Source organism: Macrobrachium nipponense, chromosome 12 (genome assembly GCF_015104395.2).
Source record: "Macrobrachium nipponense isolate FS-2020 chromosome 12, ASM1510439v2, whole genome shotgun sequence".
Classification (NCBI taxonomy): domain Eukaryota; kingdom Metazoa; phylum Arthropoda; class Malacostraca; order Decapoda; family Palaemonidae; genus Macrobrachium; species Macrobrachium nipponense.
In genome coordinates, this window is record NC_087205.1 from 34,089,732 (window position 1) to 34,100,507 (window position 10,776).

The window sequence follows — 10,776 nt, forward strand, 5'->3', positions numbered from 1 at the left end:
CTCTGAGAACTTGTGGTCATGGCTCGGAAATCGAAGAAGAACAAAAAAGCAAAGCTCGTCGTATTCCAGGTCAGCAAATATAGATAAAATCGAGTTAACAGTTTTTTTTATTCCTTCGAAGTTCTCTTAATTAGGAATATATATATATATATATATATATATATATATATATATATATATATATATGTGTGTGTGTGTGTCTGTGTGTGTGTGTGTGTGTGTGTGTGTGTGTGTGTTTGTAAATCACTGTATATGATAGTATGTACAACTAAAATGTGATTTGTGTAATTTTTTATTTATCTGTCCATTTGCTTTTAGATTATATATTTATTCATTAAATTATTTATGTGGTTTATCTGTTCATTCATTCATGAAATTATCTATTTCTTTAGTTATTCATTCATCAATCTAATTATTTAATTTATCTATTTATTAATCTAATTATTTAATTCATTTATTTATTGATCTGGCTATTAATTCCCGAAACGTCCCAGAGTGCACCTCAGGAGTCCCCGGTCCATCATCTCCTCCGTCCAGAGGGAGCCAAACGGGGAGAGGGAAGTCTTCAAGCTGAAGATGGGGTACGAAGACGAGGACGAAGACGGAGAGAATCCGGCGTGCAGGGAGAGGAACGCTTTCTTGGGGCGCGTCACTCACCTCCACCTGGAGGGGAAAGGTATCACTCATATCGTAAGTAGGAGAAACGTAGGAAATTTTCCCTCCGACTGGGTCGGTTCAAAGTCCCCACATGGAATAGGACTGCGATGGTCAGACCTGAAGGGCAATTTCAACAAATATCTAAGCGAAGGTCCAGCAAGATCAGTGTGGGTTCTTTCAGTATTTATTACAAAACTAAACTATATAAATTTACAAAGTACATTACATCAAGGGAGACCTACTGAGTTTAAGGACCACGAAGTCAGCAGCCAAGCTAACAATACAAGTGAAAGAAAAACACGACACCTAGCAAAAAAATAAAGATAAAATATTTATATTTACTTTACATCTGAATACTTAAACAAGTTAATAACTAAACTCTGGCTTCGACAAGCTGCGGATGGAGAAAATTCAAATGGATTAGATATGAACACTATACAAACTCTTGACTGCTATATTACTATTTGGCTGTAGAAGTGACGACACGGATTGACACGCCTTAAGGCCGCCATACACTGAACGATTGTCTGAACGATTGTCCTTATCGACCCATACACACACACACACACACACACACACACACACACACACACACACACACACACACTATTCATACAGTATGAACGACCTCCGCACCGATTTCAGTCTGAACAAAGATTTTGTCTCGAGAAGACATGGCAGATAAACCCATACATTGAATGATCTGTGTATGACAGACTTAAGTCGCAAGCCAGCAACCTGGTCGTGATAGATTCCCGCTGAGACCGTTCAGACACGAAGCTCCGCCCACTTTTGCATTCAGACAAGCCCATACACAGTGTTTTTGTGAACGATACAGACAGTCGTTCAGACAATCGTTCAGTGCGTGGGGGCCTTTACTTCTATCATGTGCCCCCGAGGCTAGAAAGACGTTCGTCGTCTTTCTGCAGGCCTCGTCGTCACTTCGTATTCCATTCAAAATCTCTATACTGGTTAATTTATAAAAAATTGCATTTGAATAATTTAAAAGAGAGTCCTTCTAATGCTCAAAACACTGCTTATATAGGCAATCTGCCTGACACGAATACTTCTTGAACATATTTACAGACAAATGAGAACCACAAACTCAGCCGCCCGCTTCTCCCTTCTGTCCGCATATCCTGAATGTGGTGAAGGATCGTCGAAAAAAAACGGATCCGCTTTTTTTTCACGACATTCTCCAAGACGTAAAAATTCTGACCAAACAGGGTAGCAATAGGAAGGCTCGGACCATAGCTCTAGAGAGCTGTATATCTAAGGTTCAATCAGCTTATATGCTTTACTTGCATGTCTGATCACAATATTCATTTCGGGTTTAAAGAAGCTTAAGCAGTTTCTCAGATATTTTGGTTCATCATATTTTTAGTGTTTTAAAGACTGTAAGAGGTATTTTGTACTATATTCCTGCTTTTACAGGGAGCCAATGTAGCTCAATTAGTCCAGGGGTTATTCTGTCACAGTAACGTAATCCTTTTATTAATCTGGCAGCTGCATTTTGTACTCCTTGCAATTTTCTTAGTAAGAAGTTAGGGAGACCGTAGTATATAACGTTGCAGTATTCAAACCTCGAAAGTATTTGGTTGCAAATTCTTTTTTTCAGAGTATCTTCGTTAAAATATTTTCTAATAAATACAATGCTACTAATATGATAGTTTCAAGTTATTACAATATGCAATATATGGTTTTTCACCGACAATTAATTATCAATAAATTCTCCAAAGTTCCTCACTTTTGCTACAATGTTTACGGATGACGAGCCAATACAGTACTTATTCTTTTGAAGTGTTCATATTTTCGTAGTGCACTTTCAGATCCACTCAGTTTGTCTTCATTGAGTTTTAGTTTCTTCGCCGGCATCCATTTTTTATATATATCTTTCATTATTGTATCAATTTTACTAATGTCATCTTCTACCGTTTCAAGAGGAAAATAGAACTGATTATCGTCAGTTTATACCTAATCTTGCGCTTGTCTAGTATTCTAGATAATTCAGTAGTGTCAATGCCAAATCTCATTTCCAGAATTAACTCTTTTTTTCATATTAAATGTTTTTAGGAGAGCCTGTCATCTTGTCCAGAAGTTCGCGTCGTCTTTTTGCAACATAATCACCTCACCCGGCTGGCCAATCTTCGCCCCCTTCGGATGCTGCAGGAACTCTACCTTCAGGATAACCACATCATGCGGTAAATTACCATAAACGTCAGAGTTCATCGAAATGGAAGTTTTTCAAGCCCTCTTCTTCTTGTAACTCGTAAACAGTTGGTCCTTAAAACTGAAATGGAATTCAGCGTCAAAGTTGGCCTGTTTTCGTTGCCTCTTGTGCAGTTTGAACGGCTTGTGATTAAACTCGACCCTCGAAAGAAAGGAAATTAGTATAAAATTTAAAGCTTATTATTATTATTATTGTTATTATTATTATTATTATTATTATTATTATTATTATTATTATTATTATTATTATTATTATTATTATTGCAAAATATAAACGGTTTGCGATTGAGCTCAACCTTCATAAGGACGTTGACTTCTATGTGAAAGATGTTCTATTTTTTAATGTAAAAAGAATTATTATTGAAATCTCTTGTAATGAAACCTACCCTATATCTGCGTTTGTGAATCTGGTAAGTGCTTGCTTTAACTGATGAATAAAGGAATCTCCTTGTGATGAACAATTTCGCCATTGTTGTTGTTAGATTAATCTGCACTTGCACTGCCAGCACAGGTTATTGCTTGTAGAAAGCTGCGAGACTAAAAGTGCTGAAAGTCCTGTAAAAAAGAATTTGTTCTTCTTAACCTATTGTTCTTAATGTGTATTCACTGTAGTTCTATTGTTCTTAATGCGTATTTATTGTAATCCTATTGTTCTCAATACGTATTTGCTGTAGTCCTATTGTCCTTAATGCGTATTCACTGTAATCCTGTTCTTAATACGTATTCATTATAACTGGGCATTAATACAAACCCTCACAGCAGTCACTCTTCTTCTTCTTCAGGATCGAAGGGCTAAAGGAACTCCACAACCTTCGACGTCTTCTCATCCCCGGGAACCGCATAGGCGTTGTCGAGGGCCTTCCGCAGGGCCTTGAGGAACTCCACATTCAGAACCAGAGGCTTCCCCCAGGCGACGCCCTTGTGCTTGATCCTCACGCCATGACGAATGTTCAGGTTAGACTTGACGTTTTTCTTCTATTTTCAACTTTCAGACTCCGTTTGATGTATTTGGGAATCTATGGAGGGAAGCTGAAGAAAATTTATTATGAATGCATGTTATGTTTCTGTTGGTTGTAGAGTCCGTATGTCCGCACCATGCAATTTCTTAATCCCTTTCACATTCCGCTGCACTCAGGGGCTGCCATAGGGCGAGATCTTATACTTACTATTATTTATTCAGTTGTTAAATCTTTCGTGTCTATCGTACCTAAATCGATTCTAGGTTTTGTTTCGGAGGGAATATGTCAACACCAGGGGCTAAAATAGTTACTTCATTTTTTAAAAATTTTTCATTAAAAATAGGACAACTCAGTAGTAAGGGGGTGTGACTCCTATTCTTGCTTAGAACAGAAAATCTGCAGCCAAGGATGACCCGACTGATATTGAGTTGGTCAAAAATGGACAGTGTTTGGTGTTTAAATACACACCCGTATATTGTGTTCATGTATTTATGTATGTACATATGTTTGTAAGAAATTAAAAATCGATATAGTATATGACACACGCGCACACGCAAACACATACACGGAGTTGGTAAAAATAGGCATTCAAATTCACATACCAATATATATATATATATCTATATATATATAGATATATATATATATATATATATATATATTATATATATATATATCTATATATATATATATATATATATATATATATAACATAATATATATAATGAGGATTATTCTTCCTTTTTCACGGAGAGGAAAAGAAAAGATGAAATTCGTTTTAGCTCAACAATTTCGGCCTCCCACTAGCCCTTATCCAGTGCTCTTTATTAATAAACAGTTAAAAAACAGCTCTCGATAAGGGCCAGTGAAGGCCGAAACTGTTGAGTTAAAAGGAATTTCAGCTTTTTTTTCCCCTGTGGACTATAACCTCATATAAATATATATATATATATATATATATATATATATATATATATATATATATATATATATATATATATATATATATATCTGTTAAAACAGGATACATCTCGAGTATAAAGGCCAATTAAAACTCTGTTTTAAAGCTAAGGATTATATTTCGGTGGACTTTCTTCCACCCTTATCAAGTAGTGAATGACAGAAGAAGTTTCATTAGTGAAATACATAGCAGGAGATATGCCCTTAGGTGATGCCTGGGGACGTCGCTGAGCCATCTTGGGTTCTGTTAATTGTCTTAATCCACTTCATCGTTGCCTTGATGAAGATGTTATCTATCTGATCCGAGTCCCAAGATCCATTGGAAAGGTTTATCCTATTATCTTGTTGTTTTTAGTGAAGACTCCACCATTTGACAATTATATCGACAGCTGCTCTTGTATGAAATTCGGGATGAGTCCCAATCCATGGTATGGTTCGTGTTATTTATTTATCCCCTTCAATCAGATGGTCCTCAAGCCAGCCCTGCTTTCATTCCTTTTACTGTACCTCTGTTCATATTCTCTTTCTTCCATCTTACAGCCCACCCTCTTCTAACAATTGATCCATTGTGCAACTGCGAGGTTTTCCTCCTGTTACACATTTCAAACTTTTTTACTGCTAATTTCCATTTCAATGCTGGATGGCCTTAGTTGCCCCAGTGCTTGGGATGTGTGCCTCAAATCTATAAATCAAACAATCAATCCTCAAGCTATCCCCGTCTGCAGCCAGGTAATTTGGTAATTTATGTGCCTGGTAATGAAACTATATAGATAGACAACAGTTGCTATTTGTAAGAGAAACTGACAAAGAAAAGGTTTAGAGACGCAATAAGAATAGAATCTCTCTTTTACGTCAGTTTCACTCATCTCGTCAACTTTGGTTTCTGGCTCCTAAGCGCTCACTCTACAGACACAGTTGCGGGCAAACTACATAGTCCCATGAGGCGCAAAGCTTTATTCCCTTGTTGTTTATAACCTTACTCATATAGTTTTGCTTTATAGTACTTCAAAATGTTTATTTTAATTCTTTTCCATTACACTTTTCAGCAACATTAACCCCCAAAAATGACAGAGGTTTCTCAACTAGATATTACATTACCCACTCCCCATGCATTTCTTTTCTTTTAAACCGAGGCATAGTCATGTTATTAGCTTTGACATCCATCACTGTCCAAGCTAACAACATTCTTCATTTTCAGGACTAACTTTATATATTCCCCCAGTTTTCTGTTAGGGCATTTCAGGGTCTCTAAAGTAATGTCCTGATCTGTTTCTTGTATGGTTTTACACATGAATAAATGTTCGATGGTGTTCTCCTCCACTCTGAAGATATCACAGACTTCGTCTTTATATTTACCCCGGAAGTTAGCCTTCAAGTTCAACATATTCAGCCTAGCTTTCGTTATCATACACACGCCCTTTTTTTCTAGGAACATATTTTCTCCGAGGTTATCTGTGAATCTCAGCTTCTTCATTTCTTTCCTCTTTTCTTTCAAGGTCTCTTCGATATCTTGCTTAATTCTTATCTTTATTTCCTTTTTCATTGGCCTTTTGGCATATTCGCTCGTTCGATTAATCTCTATATTATATTTGGTACCTATACATATGGTTATTTAGCTTTTTGTCCAGCACTGTCCATTTTGGGCTCTTAATTGATCTTCTACTATTTCCTTGATTAGTCTTTTCTCTACGAATTTATAATGCTATGGAAAATCGTTATTTATTTTCTTATAATATTCAATCTGTAGGAGACTAGCCATATGCCGGACTCCGCTATAATTCCCCAATACGGCGTTCCCTTTGGTTGTTCATACATTCCTCGGAGGATCATGTGTTGCATTTTCTCTAGTGCATTTAACTTGTTTTCCATGGAGTTACTCCAAGTCTCTATATTGGTAGTTTGGTACCAACGCTGTTTCATAGATCTTTCTCCATACTTTAGTGCTCTGGATATCTCCCGATAGCAAGCTTCTTCTTCCCTACAGGCAACATTGAGACTCCTGGACGTCACCGGAAATCGACTTATGGAGATGGGAGCAGTAGGCCTTCTGACGAGACTTCGGGTAAGATGCAAGCATTTCATTTTCAGCAACGAATAGTACATTATTATACCTTTATTCATTTCATTATAAACATTCTATAAGTAAAGTTAGCTTCGTAACACCTTAGCAACAGACTGAAGAAGACATTGCAAAAGAAACTTTTATAGTTGATCAAGAAACCATCTTAACGACCCAATTACCCGATGCCTTCCAGGTCTTTCGAGCTGAGAACAACGACCTGGACTCACTGAGTCACGTGACAGCCGTAGTGAGTCGTCTGAACCATTTACAAGAACTGTACCTATCTGGCAACCCTGTCACCGCCCATAGGAGATACCATCTCTCTATGGTCCTTGCTTCTCCTCCATCTCTCGGTAATTGATAGCATCAACTAACTATCTTTATTTATAGAAATAATTCTTAGGCTAAAAGCATTGAAGTAAAATCTAACTTGATGTTTGCAGTTATTGGTAGGTCTTTCACTTACTTATTTGTTTGCTTATTTAGATTAACCAATCTGTCACCTGTTTGCCAATTCAGAAATGGCTCTTCTTCTTTTCCTACATATACTATTACTTTGCAATAAAAAATGTGACAAAAGGGCACCAGAAAGACTAATTAAATAAAGAAAAGTCAGTTGAAGATAAGCAAGTATGCTACACACTTGCATAAATGTAACACTGCCAAGAAATCAGGATATTTTAATTACTATTTTCCTGGTCAAAAAAACTTGGACTATTTCTTCCTCTTTTTGTTGCAGAGATCTTAGACAAGAAGCAAATCACCCCACTGTCCAGAGATTTCATAGTACAGACGGAATGTCATCGTCTTGCAAGGAGGTATGCTGTTCCTCATCTCATTTTCCATCTTGTATTCATTTAAGAAGAGGAGTATGGAAATCTTTTATAAAATCATTTGTGCCTCTGTTGTCCTTCAGCATTTTATCATGTAGGTACTTAGTAGTTAGCTGCTGTAGTTGAAAGTGGTTGAGGTGAACAAGGGCATGTGGCTAGCAACCTCATTTGTAAAGTTAATCTGAATGCAGGATGATCAACATTTTTTGTAACTGTTCTGATCACAAGGAAAACGGCATATGTATGCAAATGCACACACACGCGCAAACACACAGGCACACAAATGGTATATATATATATATATATATATATATATATATATATATATATATATATATATATATATGTGTGTGTGTGTGTGTGTGTGTGTGTGTGTGTGTGAATTTCTTTTTAATATTTTTTAACTATACAGTATAGATTACTATCTTCTAAGAGGGTTGTTAAGATTCAAAAACAATAAAGTTTGATTGACTTTTGCGCCTGCGTCAAGATGACAAATGGTTTCATGAACAAATATGGTGGCAGTATATACTGGAAGATGCCAGACGCCTGGAGAACCTCCCGAAGCAGCTTATTCCAAGGTCCAAAATCTATTTAACGAACCTAGACCTACTCTGTATGACAGACAATAAGCTGCCGGGCTAGTTTCATTCATTAAGCAATAATGAGATCTCGGTGATTTTTGCTCTTCTTTGATATACATTTCAGGAAAAGAGCGCAGCAGAAAGGGAGCGGGCCACCTAAGATTAACAGCCAAATATTCACAACGGAGACCCATTTCCTCTTCACATCTGTCACGAAAGTCGGACCACCAGGCAAGGAAATCTTGTTCTATATAATATAATGACGATGAGCCTTCTTGTTAGTGTATGAAGCTGTGGAAGTTTTGTTGCAGGGGTGTGTATCCACGATTCAGCATTTACAGTATGAATGTGGCATGCCTGTTGTGTTGTCTTTGGTTTTCTCTTAAGCCATCCTTTGTTAGACTAACATTGATTATCATTATGATGAAGGCCAAAAGTTTTCCTTCACATATATTTTTCGGAATTACAGTCAGTACTTACCGAAAAACAGTTTAATACAGTTTATATATACACTTTTACCTTATAATATTAACTGCTGTTTCATTATAACGACCTTTTAAAACTTGTTTGATCGAAGGGAAGTTTAATGTGCTTGTAAATATATCTGCATGATACCTAAGTTAAATCAACACTTAAACTGCCCTACCATATTTGCTCTGTTATTGTATTATTGAATGAAACGTGTACCAGTTTCAAGAAGTAAACGGTTCCGTGCATTTTTAACCCAGAAATACGATTATGCAATTACAGAGCCCCCTGCAACCGGGCCCAGTTTCGTCCTGGGCGCCATCAGACGGCCTGAGTTCGACATGATCCTCAGCCGAGCTCAGAGGCAGAGCATGAGGGCTTACCTTGCAGCGAAGGAAAGAGAGATGGAGGCCGACAGACTTTCCGTGAACGGAGCAGACGAAGATCTGAACAATAAACCCGACGAAGAAATGGCCAAAAACGCTGCGACACCGGGTGAAGGCGGTCTTACCGAAGACCCCATAGATGCTACGGCGAATAACCAGTGGCATGACAAGCCGCTGATCCCCGCCAGCGACTTCCCTCTGGAAAAGAGCGTTTGGTTTGCGAACGAGGAAGACCAGACCACGGAAGAAATACCGCGATTCATACCTCGCCCTTACTGGAGGAATAAGCCGCCTGCTTCCAAGGCTAAGACTCCAGTGAGTGGGCGAGATTGATGAATTGGGTGGCGGTTGTGTAGTAAAGTTTCGTAGTCACTTATTTGCCAACATTATTTTCCTCTAATCTCATGTGCCTGTTTTTTTTTCTGTCATTTTGGCTTGTCCATGACATTTTAGATGATACTAATGAATGTGATCAGAATTCAAGTCTAAAATCTTAAAGTAGGGGAATATGCCGCACCATATATCTAAATTAGCCTCAAAGTATTTTGTTATATCCTTCAGAGCCTTCCAGAGCCATTAAACAGCTACTAGATAATTCAACAAACTTCCTCTTGAGGTGAGCCTGATATTGACGATTTAAAGACTTTCAAAAAAGAAACTTGAAGAAACCTTTTTGTTTAATCGATGCTGTGCTATGGAATATCAAACAGTGTATGTGGAATACGCAGTATAATCAAATACATCTGATGGAATAAACTGTTAACTTGATTACATTGAGGTCCTGCGAGCGCTTGGAAGTGGTGCGGAATCTAGATAAGCCATCAACAAGTAACAAGATCTTTAAATAGCTATCGATTTTAATTATGACCAACTTTTACATATGCTTTGCATATTTGTAAGAGACCTTAACGCTAGTCCGTATGCATTCTCATTTTTACGTCCTTTTGTAACTGGGAAATAAAGTCACCATTTCTACTTTTCAAATTTGTTTTATTGCTTTTTCATCACTATTCCCTTGAAAATTCAGTGTCATTTACAGGATACATTATTTATTTCATCCAAATTTTCCTGGGATGAATATAGAGATAAACTAAAAACTAAAAAAGAAAAGCTTAGTTGTAATAACTATGGATTCAAAACTTGCATTCTGACCGTGATAAACGAAGTCAGCAACAAGTGGGTGTATGAGCTAGATCACTTTAGTTGACACATTTACACGCCTTGTTTACTTACGACAATTAGGAAACGTGAAAGCAATTCTCTCAAATAATCAATCTGGCGACTCCTTATCCTCCAGCAAAGAGAGAAGCAAGCGTTCTCTGAAGTAAGCCAAAAGCCTTTGCAGATTGCAGTGTTCGAGTCTCCTTATTGACTTCGGCTTCTATTTCGATTAATGCTGAATTTCTGGATTCTTTTGGTTATGATGAAACTTTTTCATTTAAAGTTTGAAAATATGGTTATTTACTGTTTATTTATATTGTTAATATAAACGAATACACAATATTATTAACTTTCTTTATTTTATAAGTCATAATGTGTGAATCAAATTCAAAATACAACGGCGAATCGCTCATTACATAATCGCTTTAACAAAGAAAATAAATTTTAAATGGAAATTATAAAAGTTATCTAAATATA

General features: G+C 37.0%; 1 protein-coding gene across 1 annotated transcript in view; it reads left to right on the top strand.

The window, feature by feature from the left end:
• Positions 1 to 8,544, top strand: part of LOC135224775 (protein phosphatase 1 regulatory subunit 42-like) — an 8,573-nt gene extending 29 nt beyond the window's left edge. Inside the window, exons 1-8 of the mRNA XM_064264098.1 lie at positions 1 to 69; positions 495 to 690; positions 2,731 to 2,858; positions 3,669 to 3,840; positions 6,790 to 6,867; positions 7,061 to 7,220; positions 7,607 to 7,685; positions 8,409 to 8,544. The exon at positions 1 to 69 is cut by the window's left edge and continues 29 nt beyond it. Of these exons, the coding sequence (XP_064120168.1) occupies positions 1 to 69; positions 495 to 690; positions 2,731 to 2,858; positions 3,669 to 3,840; positions 6,790 to 6,867; positions 7,061 to 7,220; positions 7,607 to 7,685; positions 8,409 to 8,544 (1,018 nt within the window). The remainder of the gene's footprint in view (positions 70 to 494; positions 691 to 2,730; positions 2,859 to 3,668; positions 3,841 to 6,789; positions 6,868 to 7,060; positions 7,221 to 7,606; positions 7,686 to 8,408) is intronic.
• Positions 8,545 to 10,776: the final 2,232 nt, after the last annotated feature.